The sequence below is a fragment of the Lissotriton vulgaris genome, chromosome 10 (assembly GCF_964263255.1).
Source record: "Lissotriton vulgaris chromosome 10, aLisVul1.2, whole genome shotgun sequence".
NCBI lineage: Eukaryota > Metazoa > Chordata > Amphibia > Caudata > Salamandridae > Lissotriton > Lissotriton vulgaris.
Genome location: NC_141698.1, coordinates 125,293,005 through 125,312,391, shown reverse-complemented (window position 1 = coordinate 125,312,391; position 19,387 = coordinate 125,293,005). Strand labels below are relative to the sequence as shown.

At 44.2% G+C, this 19,387-nt stretch overlaps 1 protein-coding gene across 1 annotated transcript in view; it reads right to left on the bottom strand.

The window, feature by feature from the left end:
- The window catches only part of LOC147684822 (cytochrome P450 3A21-like), a 295,556-nt gene that overhangs the window by 240,774 nt on the left and 35,395 nt on the right, over nucleotides 1–19,387 (bottom strand). The window contains exon 2 of the mRNA XM_086940697.1: nucleotides 8,519–8,612. Coding sequence (XP_086796823.1) covers nucleotides 8,519–8,612 — 94 coding nt within the window. The remainder of the gene's footprint in view (nucleotides 1–8,518; nucleotides 8,613–19,387) is intronic.

The following is a 19,387-nucleotide window of genomic DNA, read 5'->3' as shown; positions in this document are numbered from 1 at the left end:
AGGCAGCCGATCCCGGGGAACAAAGACCCTTCAGCGCCGGGCAGCGTCCGGGAGAAGGCGAGAACGCTACACCGCTTCCACTGCAGGGAGCGCATAAGGAGACACACCATTGGAGTCGGGGTCCTCTCCCATGCCCGAAAATTCGCCTCAGGAGCAGGATAAATGAAAGGATAGGTGACGGGATGGGAGGAAAGCGGAAGGGTCGGCGGAGCCGAAGGATCAGGCGGCCATCATGGCTGCAGGCAAGGCTCCTCCCCCCGACCAAATTCTTTCTTGTTATCTCTCTTCTCTCGAACCAGTTCCCCAACTTTGGGTAGCCAGCCAACTATCGGGATCTGCAACCCATCATCCGATGTGGAGGGCAAATGTTATTTTGCAAGACTGTCTCTGGTCTTTTGAAGATCCTGTAAAACATTGCAATGTTCATCTACGTCAAAAGCCGTGGCTTGGGCCAGGCAGTCTAGACTGTCGAGGTCAGGGACATATATCTTGATACCAAAGAGCATTTCGTACGGGGTCCGCCCACCCAGAGACCTTCTATGGAGATTATTTAGAGCAGGCTGCACGCTATTGAGATGGGCCAACCAGTTTCTGCCAGTGCCTATAACTCGTGCTGTCAAAGATTGCTTTAAGTCAAGGTTCATTCGCTCCAGTACACTATTACCCTCAGGTCTGTACGGAGACAAAAACTTGACTAGGACCCCCAACGAAATCATAGCATCCTTATACGCCTTAGAGGCAAAAGCCGGACCCTGATCCGAATGGAAGGTACCACAGGTAAAAATCCCTACAAAGACACGCAAATCTCTCATGACAGTCCGTGAATCAGCGCTGCGATGGGGCCATACCCACACAAAGCGTTCGCATGAATCAACTGCTACTAAGATGTACTTATACGCAGTATCAGAAGAAAAAGGACCGCAGTGATATAAATAAACGCAACCCAGTGGTCTATTAGATATGTACAACTGTGTCTTAGGGGGACGCGCAGCAGTCGAAGGCTTAATCTGCTGGCAAATGACACATTGAAGGACACAGTCGCGCGTCTGTTTGTACAGTCCCTGCCACCAGAACCGTTGTTGTAGCTCAATTACAGTGGCCGAGACGCCCGCATGTGCAGACGCCACACCTTCATGCGCCGCTGTAATCAATGCAGCCCTGCGATCCAAGTTGGGAATCAACCGTTCCCTAACATCAGGAATTTTCACATAAGGAACCTTATCGGGACTTAAGTGGTATGTGTACTTCGAAGGGAACCCCGCAGGATATTTACCTCCCTTCTCAGTGGCAGCTACAGCCGCCAAGATGTCATCATCTATTTTGCTTTTGGACCGTGTAACCGCTGCAACTAAATATTTTGATACTGCAGACTTCGCCGCTTCATCAGCAAGCGAGTTACCGACAGCGTGAACTCCAACACGCTGATGGCCGAGAGTATGAATCACAAACACAAGTGGCAACTGCTCTTTAAGCTCAGCCACTCGGACCCAGATCATCTTATGTTTTATTATGCTACCCTTGGAATCACGAAAGTCATTCTGAATCCAAAAGAACAAGTTCTCATTGTAAGACTGGACACAGTAGTAAGAATCTCTTACAATAAGAATCGTCACACTAGGATCAGCGTACTCCAATGCAAGCATCAGAGCACGAAGTTCTGCTAATTGTGCGGTGCAGTCCCCTAGTGTCTGCGTGTGCACGACACTGGGTTTGAACTCATCGTTCACCAAGGCACCGACCACAATGGCGCATGCGGAAACGTAGGCATGTTTAGAGCCATGCGCACCCTGCGCCGAACCATCAGTGTAAATGATGCAATGGAAATCCTCCAAGGGCCGCATTGCTAAAGGAGCCGGATGAACGAATTCATACTGTAAGTACTCCTGCGACCGCAATGAGGCGTCAAAAATAAACGTGACATCCTGGGATGTCAAGGAAGCAGCCCATTGAATCCACCGAGGGTGCAAAGCTTTAGAATTCGGTACACTGGCTTTCATGACTGCCTCCAAGGCAGGACACGGGGTAACAACCAACATGCGCTTTCCCTGTGACAGGGCATGTTCCTTAAGAATTGCCATCTGTACAGCCGTCAAAACTTTCTCCACAGTGGAAAAGCGCAATTCAGTCGAAGTGTACAAGTGTGACTTGTAAGCAATAGGTACTATGTCTCCTTCATTAAAAGTCAGGTACGTGAAACCTACCGTCCCTGGGATAATTCTTATCACTAGGTTGGGCTGGTTATCACAAATTGATAAGAATTTAGAAGCGAGCAGATCAGCCTGCAAAGACTGCAGAATAGCCGAATGCTCAGGCAGCCAGCATGATTTGGAAAAAGATGGTTGTATCAAAGCATACAAAGGCTTGATACGCTGGACATATTCCGGAATGTATGTTCTCCCGAAATTCAAGAAGCCCAGTAAAGATTGCAATTTTTTCAGTGTTGTCAGAGCGCGCAACTGTGCGCATGTCTCCAGGAAGTGAGGAGCCAATCCCTTTCCCTCATTGTTGAGCTCGTAGCCCAGAAACAACACTGTGTACTCTGCAATGTGCGATTTTGCAAAGTCGAGTTCGTAACCCAAGTTTGCAAAGGTACAAATAATCGCGTTGACTCGACACAGATGCTCCCAAAGTTCGTCGTCTGTGAGATATATGTGATCCACATACGAACAAGCATCCGGGTCGATTCTCTCCAAAAGAGAGACTATGCGGGCAGTAAAAATCCCAGGACTATTCTTATAGCCCATAGGCAAACGCCGAAACTGTTTCCTTAACACCGCCGCAAGTAAAGGAGGTCCATTGGGAACTTAGATCATCCAATCGATGGGCATAAAAACCATTGGAAATATCAAGCTTGGTTTTAAACCGCTTACGCACAAGACTATTCACTAGGGCAGAGCCGTGAGTATTCTGTACAGCACAGTTACGGCAATGCGAGTTTAAATGCCGGTAATCCAATATCAAACGATATGAACCGTCTGGCTTGTTTACAGTAAAAAGAGGGTTATTCATCGGTGACACACATGTTTCAATTACACCTTGATATTCCAATTGTTCAAGGAGAGCCGCGACGGAAGCCTTAGCTTCACGCCGTATGGGATATTGAGGTTGAGGTTGTGACTGAGACCGTAAAGGAATCTTGTGGCATCGGGACAATTTATCCCAACCACATTGATTGCAGTACACAGCCGGCGCTAGAGCAAGAGCCCACTCTTCTGCAAAATGCAGCGCATCCTATTTCGAGACTGTGTTAGCGAAACTGGGGAGGATTACCTCCTCCCCTCGCGGAGCTGTGAGAACAAAAGGCGGGGGCCAGTCAGCCTCCGAAAGCAAAATGTCATATGTAGATGAAAGATTTTCCCAAAATACCCCTTTTATGGTTCGCTGTATGTCACCCTCGATGAACAGGACAATTTCAAAAAGTCTATCAGGGGAAGCAACTCTTGTATCAGCTGTTTCAATCACAACATAAGTATCAGTCGCTGTCACCTTCAGTAGTGGACGCAGGGCCTCTCTCACTATGGTAATCTCCGCCGCGCTGTGCGGCAAGGTCAGAGCCCACATCAGATTCCGAAGCCGCGTTCTCACTATCTGTAGCATAGCGATGCGCTGTTAAGGCTGCGACTTTCTTCTTGGCAAACTGCGGTCTATTAGGCGTCGAGGCTTCCTGCCTTTCGGCACCGTTTTTCGGGCGTGGCTGGTCACGTCCTTGTTGGCCACCCCGACCCCTGCCGCCCCCTCCACCACCGGTTGTCGGGCCGATGAGTCCTGAAAGGAATGAGGAGAGCGCTGTTCAGAAGCCTAAAATCGATCAGGAGATTTAATCATCGCACGATCAGGCAAGTCATAAACACGTTCGACTGCGCAGGCAACGGAGATGCAGGACGAGAAACCTGTGTTTGTTGTTATTGCTGTTGCTTTCCCTGTTTCTGTTTTTTAGGCCAATTTTTTTTCTTGGACTTTGGCTGAACTTCCGTTTCCGAAGTTTGTCCCTGGGGTTGCTTTTTCTCCTTAACAGAAAAACGCTTAAGAACCTTACTATTGCGACCCACGGTTTTATAAGCCGCCACAATAATCTTCGCTAACTGCCGGGGTTTCTCGGCATCGGGAAGCGCCGCCAATGTGTTTGCAACTTGAAAGTTCACTGCATCCCCCTTGACAATAGCAAGAATGAGATCGCAAACCACATCAAAGGTGCCACACAGGCGCATGCCCAACTCTACCGGAGACTCCGGTCCGTGATCATCCTGGAAACGTTTAAGAACCGTAGGCAGCACAGCCATGGACGGGGTGCCGTAGCACCTTGCATAGACCGCTGCAAAAGTCTTACCCCAGGTCTCACAGTCAACAAGTTCAGGGGCCAAATCTTTCGGCAAACTAAGAGTTAGAATCCGGTGTTTTTCACCAGGAGTCGTTTTAGAAAATACAGCTTCCAGCTGGTCAAATTTCTCGCACGCCAGAAAGGAAAATCATCCTTATCCTGAGGTTTCTTGCCCATTATAGCATTGACCATGACAGGACTGAGTTTCAAACCACCCTGTCCGGCCGGAAGCGCCGCACCCCCCGGGGCTCCACCCGGAAGATTACGGCCCATGTAATGCACTAAGGCTCTAATCACGGCAATTGCGACTACATGTAGTCTTCGAAGTTCAGCCATGTTACAATTGCTGTGTAGAGGATGAGGAGTATATCCAGCCAAAACAGGCCAACTAGCGCCTGGAATGGACAAAGGACCTAACCTCGGAGCGGTCAAAGTATGGGGTAGGGCGCCACCAAACAAAAACTCAATGCTGCCAAACGTCAATAGGAACTTCCTGTGCCCTGTACGGAGTATACTCATTAGGTACAGCCGAGGGAGTGTACGTGTGGAACACACCAGAATTCGCGTCCACCTCTGGAAATGTCACACACGAATAAAACAGTTTGTAAGGGTAAGCAGCATCCGCAGTCACCACCATGATCACAGCAAAGCCTGCCAAAGGCACATTGTACATCCGTAAATGATCTCGCACCGCAATGCGACTATGCTGCGGAATGTCCACGGCAGCCATGACAGCACAGGAAATACGAAAAACAAAGTAAACTTTGTAGCACAACTGGGTAGTAATTCAAGGAAACCGTTTTGTTAAGATTCAAGCTTGAAAAGACCTATTTCAAAAATAGGTAGGTTTGTTCCGACACCACCGTTTTCCGGAAACGACAGCGAAGGGGTTAAGGATTGAATGATATAGTACTCGAGTGTCATGATATAAGGCCAACAACGTATGGGCACCATGTAGCGGGAATTCCGTTCTCCTACAGAACTGTGCATAGAGACCTGGAACCTCAGTGAATTAGGATGGCCCAAAACTCACCTCAGTACCCAAAATCCCCTTACCGAGCTAACTACAGTGTCTCATTGGCCATAACAAACTCCCAATGCTTAGACAAACCAGAACATGAACTTAGATTACCTCAGGTATCGTGAAACACATGAACACTCTTTCGGTATATATAATCATTTCACACCAGAACGTGGAGTAAATGAGGACACGTGCATATTTGAAATATTTATTTACTAATGCAAGGTCCTCAAACGCAGTATCTTATATAATGCAAGCAAACATATTATAAGCAACAAAGTTATCAGCATAGTTACTAGTCCATAAAAGGCGAATGGTGACAGCATACTAAGAGGCTGAAATGAATAGGAATTAACAACACCTAATTCTCACCCTCCCTATTTAGCATAGTATATTTATATCTATGAAGGTCTCATTTGGGTTTTAGCAGGGCGGGCCCATACCTCAAAATGTCAGTGGCAGAGGATCACATCATCTTCCACCAGCTCTCTGCATGCAAAGCACCATCAAGTGTGCTATGTGTGTGTTCAGCACAACAATATAAAACCCGCCTAGAGCCAGATTTTGGCAGCAGCATGTGTGTTATGTCTATGGAGGTGCGAAGATCAGACCTCACAACAACACTGTGTCGAGTTATCCTTGGAGCCTTCAGCATTCACTGTGCAGACAGTGTACCGAGCAAAACTGATATCAGAACAATAACATATTATTTCTCAAGTAAATCACGAAGCTCTTCTGGATTGAAAGCTAAAACAACAATTATGTGTCGTGTGCAAAATGAAGCAAAAGGAAAAATGGCGTTTAAACATGTAATAGCTCATGCTAACTTAACACAGTATATAGAAAAGAACTAGCTATATGACACTGGATCCAGATTGATTCAATTTAAATGTCTGCCCTGTCTGTTTTACATAGAATAGATATGGAACATGGACTCGAGCAAGAACGATACATGTCTGAGTACACAGGCTAATCCGGAGCTGTACAACCCTACACTCTTGCTGGTTACCAATGCAGGAGCTGTACAATCCTACACTCTCATTGGGTACCAAGGAGAAGGAGGAGGGCTGAGAAGTATGGGAGAGAGGGGCGGAACAGTAAGTAGGAAGCTGCTGCTACAGAGAATTCTGCAGGCAGAACCAAACCCGGGTGCTCCTTTCCAGTGTTTACATCAGGAGATGACAGTGTCTTTATAGCCAGGGCCCCTCTGCGGCTGCCTCAGGGCACTGCTTTACATGTAGGTTGATGTCAGTGCTATGGAATGTTATATTTTAGCCATGTGCTTTTCCCTTTACATGCCGGGTGAAGGTGCCATGCTGGCAACGGAGTGTGACTGCCAACACAAAAGATGCCACAAAAAATAAACAAGAGAAGGTTGTTGTTCAAGCAGCTGGCAAGCCACAAAAACAAAAGTAGTGTTCACAGAGTATCATAAGTAACTGTAAAAGGAAGAGCACACATAATGGGCTATCCCTATGGGAGGCTACAAAAGTCCAGATGGAGGGACTAGTAAGCAATTTAACTAATCAAAAGCCAGCCTTTACTGAGGACAGAAAGAGGAACCAATTGTGGTTCTACAAACCCATATTGTAGATACAGCCTGCCTTGCTGAGCAGCGCATGTGCCACCTAGGCTCTAACTAAAAAATAAGTCCCAAAAGTGCGAGCAGTGTAAGGAAACAAGTACTTGGACCATAAAAAAAGACCCTTTTACAAACCTTATTTGTGTATTCCATCTATGTATTACAGTAATACAATTGGGGCAATTTAGATTAGTAAATACTTCCCCACAGAGTTAATCACATTGGACCAGATGTATGAAAGTATTTTGCGTTTGCAAATGGTACAAATCACAATATTCAGCCGTTTTGAAAGCAAAATGGCCTTTTCTTAAATATATGAAAGGTTTTGGGATTCGAAATTTAGGTAATCACAATTTTTAGCGACTAGCTCAATTTCGAACGTAAATGGAGAATCGCAATTTGCGAAACCCTAATGCACATGTAAGAAGCCTTTCCTAAATGCGAGCTGTGCGTTTCAGAGAATCACTATTACCATCAACTTCAAGTTCTTTATTACATTGTGTGCGTCAATATTCCTTATTCTAGAGTGTTAATACTGTCTGAGATGTTATAGAACTCCTACATGTCAGTTGCTGCTTGCGCTACACGGATAGAACGTTTCTTCCTGTAGATGTTGACTTCAAATAAAGATCTTCTGTTGTCAACCTTCACTGTATGCTACAACCAGCTTTGTTACAATAGCATTTTACAATTACCAAATAGCAATTCAGTAAAAATCACTATTTGAGAATCGCAAAATGCTTTTTTCATTCATCTGGCCCATTGTTTACTCATAGGCGACACTGCATCTGTGAGCTACAATACTTGCAGAACTTTATAGGCTGCATCCTACCAGGGATTGATATTTTACACACCAAGGACACAAAGGGTGAGGAAGTATTTACTCATTTAAATTGCCCTAATTTTATCACTGTGATACATAGATGAAATATGCAATTCAGGTTCATAAAAGGGCCTTTTTTTGTTTAACAGCAACCTGAGCCTGCACCGGGGTGCTTGGAAGAATTTAGAGCATTTCAAGATCTGAGACTTTATGCACTGTCAACTCAGGAAAAATTTCTAAAACTTCTCTTTTGTGCTCCATGCGGGGAAGACTCACAAGGCCATCATGCCCACCAGAGCATAACACTAATCTAAGCCCTGAAGAAGTCTTTTAGACGAAACATGTTGGCTACTATAAAATAAAAAATGAGATGAACATGAATAAAGGAATTCACCTTTAAAGAAAAAGCTCCATTGACTCTGTGCATTTTTGTGATTGAGTTGTGATTCAATTCTTTAACATTGAATGGCTTGGTATAGTACTAGAAACAATAATAACTAGTGAGTGCTAAGTCATTCTTTAGGGTGAATTCTACTAGAGTTTCTCCTGTGCGGAAGACTAAGATGACATGCTCCTTGACCGAGGTGCCAAACCACTCAAGTACCTTTGCACCCACACGCAGGCACCAACCCTGTCCTGCATAACTATGCTCACAAAGGTGAGTTCATTTGGTGAGAACATTTTCCCTGAATTCCTGACAATTGTAGTGTTGACGGATGTGTGATCAATGAAACAAGACAATGGCACAGAGACATTTAAAGGTTCTGCACTTACATTCCTATACCCATGGAATGTTCCAATGAATGGAAGGGGCCTCGGTCCAGGGATCCCCAGTTTCCTAAATATTCCATGTGTCCAGGTTCCATAGCTATGGAGAAAAAGTAATATTTTTCAGAATCAAAAAGTGACAGCATTTAAAATTTAAACTCGAATTGTGCAGCACTGTCATTTTTTTACAACTTAAAGTCCTGTAGTAGTACGTATCACAAATATTATCATACGATATCACAGCATGAAGGATTGTGCGTGCTAGGACAGGGGTTGGGTGAAGTTAGTTAGTTTTTTCCTTGCTTAATACATGAATTTCTCACAAGATTTGCTGCTTTTACGTGTCTGAATGAACATTGGGGCTTTGCAATGAGTTTTATCACAAGATTCCCATTTTCAGCATGTGTTTGTGAGTATAAATGATCTCACATCCCTTTCACCTAAGACTGTCTAGTTAGTCGCAAAAAAAACATGCGCAGCAATGTGCACTCATGTACAAAAGGCTCACCGGGGATCTGTGCAAATTCGTACCTATCCAGTTTCTGTACAGCATGGTGAATTTTGCCAGCACAGAACACGAAGCGCATACCCAGCAGGGAAGGACTGGCCGTAGCGGACACCGGCCATTTCCCCAGTGGGCCTACAGGGTGAGGGCCTTTTTTTGGGCCCCTGGGGGTCCGTTTTTGTTACCTGAGGCTGGAAATTTCGGCCCCCTGTAACAAATTCGGCCGAAACCGTCCCTGACAAACAGCTCGGCTGCACCCCCGCCCTCTCCCCAGGGGGCTTGTCCGAGCAGTTTGCCCGGGCTAGTTTCGGTTCCCAGTCCAACCCCTTACACCCAGTTTCTGTACAGCATGGTGAATGTTGCCAGCACGAAACACAAAGCACAAATGAGGTTTCTGTGGCACATGGTAAATGTTGCTAGCATTCTGTACATCATAGTGAATGTTGCTAGCACAGAACACAAAACACACACCCAGTTTCTGTACAGCTTGGTGAATGTTACTAGCACAGAACACAAAGCACACACCCAGTTTCTGTACAGCACGGTGAATGTTGCTAGCATGAAGCAGGACAGTTACGTCACCTGCTGGTGCACCTTTAAACTATATAAACTATTTGATGGTTGGATTACAGCCACTAATTCAACTTCACAACGAAACTAAGCAGTGCGCCGTGCCAACACTCTTTGGCTAGCATGAAGCACACACTCAGTGACTGTACAACATGGTGAATATTAATAGCATATAATTAAAGCACACATCCAGTTTCACAGTTCCCTGGATAGATCTTAAGTCATATAAATGGAGTAGGCGTTACGAAAACAGAAAATTACGCTAGACATGGGTAACCCAATAATCAGGATCTAAGGGAGATTATGAGTCTGTAATAAACATTGTGTGCAGACCTTTTTAGTACATGCAAAAAGTGGGTGCTTTGTTTAACCTCTGTCTGTGGAAAAAAATGTGGAAACATAAAATCTGCATTCAATGTTAAATTTGCAGTTTTATCATAATTTGTGGTTGAAGTAACACAACTTCCAAATAGTAGTATTCCCACAAAGGATTCGTGAAACTCCAAATAAGCAGAGTCCATAAAACATTTTTTCTCATTGAACCAGGTTGGTTAAACACAAGCCTCTACAATTGTAAATTGTGCAAAATCACAAAAATGTTGCAGTTCAAAACGCTTGTAAATGCTTGCTGTTTAGGAGATATGCTGGTAAACATGTAACTTGGCTCAAGTTTGCACATTTACCCGTTTTGGGGGTGTTATGTGAGTGTTGTTTGGCCTGGATTGGTTTCCTTTCAACAAGCAATGGCAAAGCCAATAGTCATGGCATTAATGTGCTATTGCTGCAAACTGAGGGCCCGATTCACAGAACTAACTTAAGACAAAATCCTAAACTTTCTACTTTTGGTATTCACAGAAGTTAGGATTTTGTCTTAAGTTTTTCTTAAGACAGACTTAAGACAGACTTAAGTTAGGATTTTGTCTTAAGTCTGTCTTAAGACAAACTTAAGACAAAATCCTAACTTCTCTGAATACCAAAAGTAGTAAGTTTAGGATTTTGTCTTAAATTAGTTCTGTGAATCGGGCCCTGAATGTTTACAGGTGTGTACATGTTACCAAATGAAGGATAGGCATATTGGCCATCCCAATGCATGTTCAGCTAGATTGTCCTGTGATACTGTGGGTCTTATTTACAAGCCCCTTGCACCGCCAGTGCGTCCCTTTCTCCCACTTTAAAAGTGATGCACCTGTAGAACAAGACGCTTGTAAATAAGCCCCTGTGTTTATGTCTTTAAGTCCGAGTTGTCACCTCATATTAACATCATGAAGCATAGCTTCCCATTTTCTGAGTATAGAGACTCTATGCATCATATCTCTAACATTGCATAGATTTATGAGTGTGTGTGTGTTAGTGCGGCCGTGTGTTTATTCTGTGTGTGTTTTGCGGCAGTCTGTACCACAGATCCTAGCATGGATGTGTGTCTTTCTGGGCCAGATAGTATGTCGTCTGATTACATGATTTTATTTTGCAATTTTTATATAGTGCAAACTCCACCCGAAGGTATTGAAGCGATTTACATGGGCACCAGCTACATTAGATAAGGCCACATTCATGTTTTAGGCAAGCCCTGCAAGATCAAGTGATTTGCCTAGAATCACAGGATATTGTGCGGACGCAAGGACTCGAACCTGGTTCCCCAGTTTCAACGTAGGCAGCTCCGGTCAAAACGCCACATCCTCTACAGACTTCAAACAATACAGACAAGTGCAAGTGTGTGGTTGAACTTCATGGGTAATATATTTATTCGTAAGTGGAAGTCCAGGACTGAAAAGCACCTAAAGTTGGCTTCTACCACAATCATGGTCGCGAGGGTGCATTCCCATCACCTCTTCTCTGTTCCTCTCATTATGAAATGAGGCATTCATTCCTGGCGCAGACAGTATATAGTATACAATGCTACACAGAGCAGGCTTTGTGACAGCCCATGATTGGATGGCTTGATTGTTACTCTCAGTTCCCTGATCTTCTTTGGATGCCTTTCCTCCCTGCCCAGTGTTTGTGACGAGCTTGTTTACTCTTGCTTTTGATTGGCTTGGGTTTATCTTATCCCTTCACTGTTGATGTTTACTTATTTTCAGTTTGGTTGTTCTTCACATAATACAATGGACTTCACCACCTGCTTAACTTGCAGTGTTTGGGACTAAAAAGTGTCTCTGCCCCTGGGTTCAGATGTCCTGGTGACAAAAGCTTACCAGATGACTCCATGCCATCACTGAGGTGGTGTCCGGTCCTGGGTTTTAGTTCAACAAACTATAGCTTTATGGGTGGTGTCCTATTTCCCTTCAGTTTATCCACTTGAACTAACACATCAGAAAACTGATTTTTTAAAGAAAATTCCACGACTGCAGCATTTGGAACTTAATTAAATAAATGGGGTTTTCTGGTAACCCAAGTCATGAAGGAACTACACTAACCAGACTGTTAGAAAAGATTCTACATTGATTGTCTGCAGGATCAGTACAATGAGATGCACAAAGGTTTTTTAAGGAGGGATAATGTTTGTGAGATTTTTGATTGTGTGTCTCAGAAGGCTGTCGCAGGTGTGCCTAAGGGCAAGTTTGTGAAGCAACTGTCATTATCCAGCAGGCCTGCTCCTCATTTAAACAACTACAGGAGGATAAAAGGCCGAGCCTCTCAATAGGACACGAGCCAGGGAGTCAATTTACACAAAGATCACTATAGCTGACGTATTAGCCTACTCAGCTATCATAAGAAACCAAAAAAGGAATTAAATGCAGGGAGTAATATCTGTTGAGAATTAAAAGTAATTTACCAAGAAACTTTGGAAGAACATGTACAACAGATGTTAAATATAACCACAGTTATGACAAGGAATCTGGATAAGATTTACAATTCAAACCATCAGTGACCCATTACAATTCTTTGCCATTTTCCTACATAATGTATCCCTTCCCAGCGGATTCCTCCCATTCGACTGGAGGGAGAGACACATATACTGCCTCTGTGGGCATTCCGTCTGCCCCACCCTCGGTTACACTTCTGTGGGCTGCCCCTGCTTTCGTAGACGACCCTTTCTGCTAACATGCACCAGTCCATGTCTCGTTCCCATTCCCCTATCGTTGGCACCAATATCGACCCCATCTCCTGGCAGTGTTTCATTTCGCAATTGTCAGTCTCAAGGAGACCCAGAGCTGCTCAGGTCTGTTGCTTCCCACTCTTTGAGGAGACATAGTTTAGGCATAGTATTAGACATTTGGGTCTCTAGTTGGCAATGATTTGAACCTTTGTCCAAGTAGGGACCCTTGCTTTGAGTCAGGGTAAGGGAGTTACGCCTTTAGTCAACCCCTGCTCACCCACTTGGTAGCTTGGCACAAACAGACAGGTTTATCTCAGAGGCAGTGTGTAAAGCATTGGTGCACACATACAGTAATACATTGAAAACACTACAAATGGACACCGCAACAGTTTAGAAAAATAGGAAATCTTTATCTAAACACAACAAGACCAAAAGGACAAAAAATCCACCATACATATATCAAGATAACATAAAAAATAGGTTCTTCACAAAAATGAAGCTTGTAGCAAAAAATGGCTCCACCTGGGGATATTATGACAACGTGAGAGATGAAAATCCCAAAGTACGGCGTCGACTGCGAGGTGTGCAGCGCCGGCCTGGAGTCACATGGACCCCCAAAGTACAGTACCTTGGTACGTTGGGGAGGTGATGCTTCATTGGCACCAGGCGGCGTCGGTTCCTTATGACCACAGGGGAGGTGATGCGTCGGTTCCTTACTGCGATGCAGGGGAGGTGAGGCGTCAGTTATTCACTATTGCCGGGGAGGTGAAGCCAAGGTGGAATCGAAGCATGGTTGATGTATTTGCGAGGTCATCTTCGTCAGGTATCGGCTCCGCAATGATGAAGCACGGGCATCGGTGAGGTCGGGGCTGCGGTGCGAGTTGATGCGGTGCATCGTGAGCGTCACAACAAGTGCCCTCAGCTCCGGTTGCCGGCAGCGGCCTCGGTAGCAGCGTCAGAGTTGGTACGGTGCGGCTTTAGCAACTGTTGGGGCTGCGGTGTATGTCGGGGTGGTGCGTTGTACACTTCATGAGCGGTGCCCACGGCTTTGTTGCAGGTCGCGCATCACTCGCCGGCACCGGCATCGGTGTTGCTATTTCCCTTTGTGGCAGCTGATGGAGCAGTTCCAGGTGCAGGGGGACAAAGGGAATGAAGTCTTTGTGTCCCTGATACACCAGAACAGGAGACAAGCTCTACACCAAGCCCTTGGTGATCTTCTTCAAAAAAGATACACAGCACACAGTAAAGTATTGGTCCTCTCCGTGGCAGAAACAGCTACTGCAGGCCAACCACACACAGCAAAGGGGCAGTACTTCTCCTTCAATTTGCACAGCTCTTCTCCTTGGCAGAGGTTCATCTTGAGCCCAGAAATAATCTAAAGTTCTAGGGTCCGGCCCCAATATTTATACTCAATTTCTCTTTGTTCTCTTGTGGCAGACAGGCTCTGTGCTCACTACAAACCAGTTCTATTCTCTCTGGTCCAGCTTCCTGGCAGGAGGTGGGGACAGCATTGTCCAAGGCAGACCAGGCCTATTTAGGTGCAGGAAAGCCTCCTCCCACCACTCAAGAGGGAGCCCAGGTTTATTCATCCCAACCCTGACTTATCCAAGAAAGGCAGGACACACCATAATCCCCCCCCCAGTAGTTATCTAAAGAGAATCTACATCCCCAGCCCCTGTCCCTTCAAAGCCAGACAGTCAATCCACAAACCAGCAGAGGCACACAGGATGGCTAAGCGAGAAAATAACCCACATTCTAAAAATGGTACTTTCAAACAGACAATAAAAACATAATCTTTACTAAAAGATGCATTTTTATATTCTGAAATCAGGAATACTAAACTCCAACTTTCAACCTTGTCCCAATGGGAAGTTATACGTATCAGATGTTAAAACTCCCATTCTATCCTATGGGACAGATAGCCTTTCCATAGTGAAAAAGTAAATACACTGTATTTCACTATCAGGACATGTCACACACACTAGTACATGTCCAACCTTTCACATACACTGCACCCTGCCCACAGGGGTACCTTGGGCCTATCTTAGGGGTGACTCACATGTAATCAAGGCAGTCGCTGCTCCTCGAGGGATTGCTGTGGGGCGGTGGGACGGGGCAGGGGAGGGGCAGGGTGGGAGGTAGTAAATTCCAGCATACGGTCGAACAGAGTTAAATAAATAAAATGAATTGCATTGTGCGCCCTGCAACGCCAAATTGTGGTGGGTGCACTTGCCAGGTCAACATGGCAGTAGAGACTGTGTGCAGGCACTGCAGTGGCAGGTCTGAGACAGTTTTAAAAGGCTGCTTGTGTGGGGGGCACAATCAGTGCTGCAGGCCCACTAGCAGTATTTGCCTTACAGGCCATGGGAACATACAGTGCACTGTCCTAGGGACTTAGCAGTAAGTCAAACAAGCCAATCATGGAAACACCAATCCATATGCACAATTTACATAGGTAAGTAAGTAAGTAAGTAAGTAATTCTTTATTGCTCAGTTAATTAAAACCATTGCAATCAGCATATTTACATGTAAGAGAACTTAAAATAAAAATGTTGTCCAATATAACATTGCTGTCAAGCATTTCGATAAAATCAGCTTTCAAATATTCGGAGCATTTAAAGAAGCCAAAAAAAATACAGATTGCAAGTCGTTAGGCTTTCCCTTGTATTAATGCATCGTCCTTGTTTGAATAAAAAGAGTCTTTGTTCTCATCCGTACCGCAATGGACTCTTGGAGCAGTTTTGAGCAGTACCATCAAATGGCCGTAATCAAATGAAAAGCAAGCCCATTGGCTACCTTCAACTTCTACAGATTCGTACGTTTTCGTGACCCATCCGTGGTGACTGTGGAATTGAGTTTTGTGGTAAGGTCATGCAGGGACCGCAGTAGGAATTAAATGTTGTGTAAGTTAGTTTATTCCGGGCTCTCACTCCTGGCATTCTGCTTATTTTCCGCTTTTTCTAGAAATTTGACCATATGACTTGCTAAATAGATGTTTTTTCCGTCGAAGCATGCTTTGACTGCCTGCCGGCATGTCCTTATTCCCAGTTTCTTTAAGGTTGGCTTTAGATGTTGTCGGCGCTGCTTATCCAGACCTTTACAGATGCATATTAAGTAAAGTATGTCCTCTTTTGTATCCCCACATAGTCCGCAGCTTGTTGTCGTTTGAGGCCGTTTCCACGGTGGAAGATGGTTTTGTGATGGAAGGATGCCCAGCCTTAGTCGTATAAATTTCTCCTTTGTGGACCGTGTGTAACCGACTCCTAAATAGTTTTGGCGGAAGCTACTGGTGTAGTTTTGGATGAGGGTCCAACCGTGTGCCCTTTTAGCTAGTGCAGCTTTGTCCCCTATTAGCGACATGATCCCTACGGATTTATTTGCTAGTTGTTTAAACGAGATATGTGAGACAATTTACATAGGGCACACTTGCACTTTGTCACCGATCAGCAGTGGCAAAGTGCCCAAAGCATCTAGACCAGCAAAAATGACATCCAGAGCACAGCTAAAATACAGGAGGCAGAGGCTAAAAGACAGGGGGAACCATGGCAAGGATGCCAGGTCTAACACATAGGATGAATCTCTCTGCCACACACTCCCTGCATCCGAGACACCACAGCCTCCCAACAGAGTTTGATTGCCAGGCATTCCCATAACATATGGTAGAACATGCCCTCCTGCATGCAAAGCCTTCTACATGTAGCATCTTCTCTCCTTCCCATTTTTTCCAGGGTACCATAGGAAAAATATGATCTCTGAAGCATTTAAAGCTGGATCAGCCTAAGCCATGATGTTATGGCTATGTGGGGAGGCAAGCACTTCCTGGCAGTCCTCATCTTCTAAGTATGTCATGGAGATTGCCTTTCTGTCCATGTAATCTGTTAGGAGTCTATCTTCCAGTGGGCAGGCCTCAGGTACTCGTCAGGTGGGATGACCGCCATAAGGGCTTGCCGTATTTGCAAGCATCGGAATGTATCCAAGTTTGACATTTCGTACTCTTTTGGTAATTAAGAGAATGGGATTATTCCTCCCCTTGCCCACAGGTTTCCAACCCTTGAGATAGCAATGGTGTCCCATTTATCAAAACCCGGACAGGAGCTGAGTATGCCCAACGCCTCCGCCACACATAGGGTCACTTTTTTGTGCCATTCTAGTTTCTTAGTCACTCGATGCCACAGGTCAATCATTTGGGCTGTTGGGCCCGTGAGGTGTTGATGCCTAGGGTTTGCATATAGGGCTCTTCAATAGCCCCTGGGGCCCATGAGCCATCTATCCATCCGATATGCTTGTTCGTCATGTCGTCGATGAGTCCATTGGTTCGTAACCAACAGCTGGGCTGCCCATTAATATGCACAAATGTTGGGCAATGCAATCCCACTGTTGTACCACCCCAAATGATTTTATGTGCCGCAATGCTCGGGCCGCCCGTCCCAAAGTAGGTTGAGTATCTTGTTGTTTGAATAATTGTTTGTGCTTTAGAAAATAGAGCATACGAAATACTAGCTTTGCTTTTCTTGTTGGTTAATAATCCCGACAGATTTTATGACAGCTAGTACATGTTCTCCCTGATCTCACACAGCTTTGGTTCTTCTAGCTGACCACACCTTTATTTCACTAACCAAACCAGTACAGCATACGGTACCTATGTTTACATGGTGAATCTAGGCTTCTGTGACACTTATGTGACGACAGGGGATAAGATGCATCTTCATTCCGTCTGGCTCTGAGATGTTCCATTATTCTTAATCTCAGTTCCCTTGTTGTACTCCCTATGCATACTTTGTCACAGGCACATTTCACAGCATAGACTACATAGGTTGTGCAACAATTTATAACGGTATTGATTTTGTACACTGTGTTGGTGTTGTATGTGAAAGATTTTAACCCGTTCATACTAAAACAACATAATGAGCAAGTAGAGCAGGTAAAGAAACCCTTGGAATTTTGTGTTAGCCAAGTAGTTTTGTTCTTGATCAATTGTGTTTAACTGGGGCTGATAATATCTTTACGTACATCCTCTTCTGTAGGTATGGTAGGTTTAACTTTAAGGACAGTATCTAAGACTGGGACATTCCTTAGAAGTCCCCAATGTTTGTTCAGTATCCGCCAGACATAATGACTTAATGAATTATACGTAGTAATAAATGCCAGATGACCCTCTTTCTTATTAGACAACGCATTCACCCCAAGTAGATATTTTCTGTTTAATCTATTGACTCTTGTTTTTGTATCTCATAGATGTTTATTTTTGTGGCCTCTTTGTGAATTCTTTGTATTGTCTGTTCAAGATTACGTTCATATTCGTCATCCTCACTACAATTACGTTTAATCCGTAACATCTTGCCAAATGTTATGTCTTTGAATGTATTTGATGGATGAGCATTGCTAGCTAGTAGACTACTACTACAAGCTGTATGCTTGCAATAGAATGTGCTTTGAATTCGATCAGTCACAACATAAAAGGTCCCATCTAGAAAGGTTATCCTGTTCTTGTTATGATTCATGGTGAATCTGACATTGGAGTCATTGCTGTTAAGAAATGCGTAATAGCTCTCCATTTGTAATAGGGAACCGGTCCATATTATTATATTGTTGATGTATTTTCCCCATCAATTGTGCAGCCAAGGTGGACCATGCATGCCCCCTTTCAAACCAACCCATAAACAGGTTGGAACAAGAAGGGGCAAAACTGGAACCCTTGGCAGTCACTTTGAGTTGCTGTAACCACACACCATCATACATAAAGATGTTTTTTTCTAGAATCAGTTCTGACATTTCCAACATCATCTGTGAGTGTTCATAAAGGTTTGCCCTCCTAGAAGTTAAATAGAGAAGTTGAGAGCTTTCAAACTAAGGTCCTCTTTTATACATGTATAAAGACTCTCAACATCTAAGGTGACAAACATCATATGTTCTGGATCCCAGACAACATCCTCAAATTTGCTAAGAATGTCGGTCATGTCTCTTATAAACCAAGGTAGATTTGTAACAAAGGGCTTTTAAAAAACATCAACAAACTCTGATAGATGTTCTGTAGGTGAACCAATACCAGGAATAATGGGGTGGCCAGGTGGAGAGACCGCCACTTTATGTATCTTAGGTAACACATACAAGCAAGGAAACCTCAGATGTTCTTTCTTCGGAGATTTGAATTCCAGGTCAGTTATCATACAAATTTCATGCCAGTGTCATAGTCTCTCACTGATCGAGGTCATTAGTTGGTATATGGGGTTGTGTGCAAGTATTTTATAACATGATGTATCATTAAGTTGTAGCATAACCTCTTGCTGATTTGGGTGCGGTTCATGACAACCATATTCTCACTTTATCCGCTTCTCGAATGATGATTGCTCCTTAGATTTTAAACTCCATAAGGATTGAAGCTCTGCATTTGACAAGTTCTTCTGTTTAGTTCTATGGAAAGCCATTTCATTTTTATCTTCTAAATCATGTAAATCATGCATGACCCTCCTAATAAAGGGTTCAATTCCCTGGCATTGGGTATTTTGAGAAATAAATATAGATTTCGGTCTTAAATCGCTATCACATGTTAAGTCTGCTTCGATGTCCAAATCTACCTATAACTCATCAATATTTGAGTCATAATCTTTGTCAATGGAAAGCAAACAATGAATATCTCTTAAGTCAGAAATTGTCATTTCAGATAGTGTTGCAGTCTTGCTCACATGAAAGATTCTATGCCGATTCAAAGCAAAGAAATTCTTTAATTTCAAAGTCCTAATACATTTATACAAATGAATTTGAA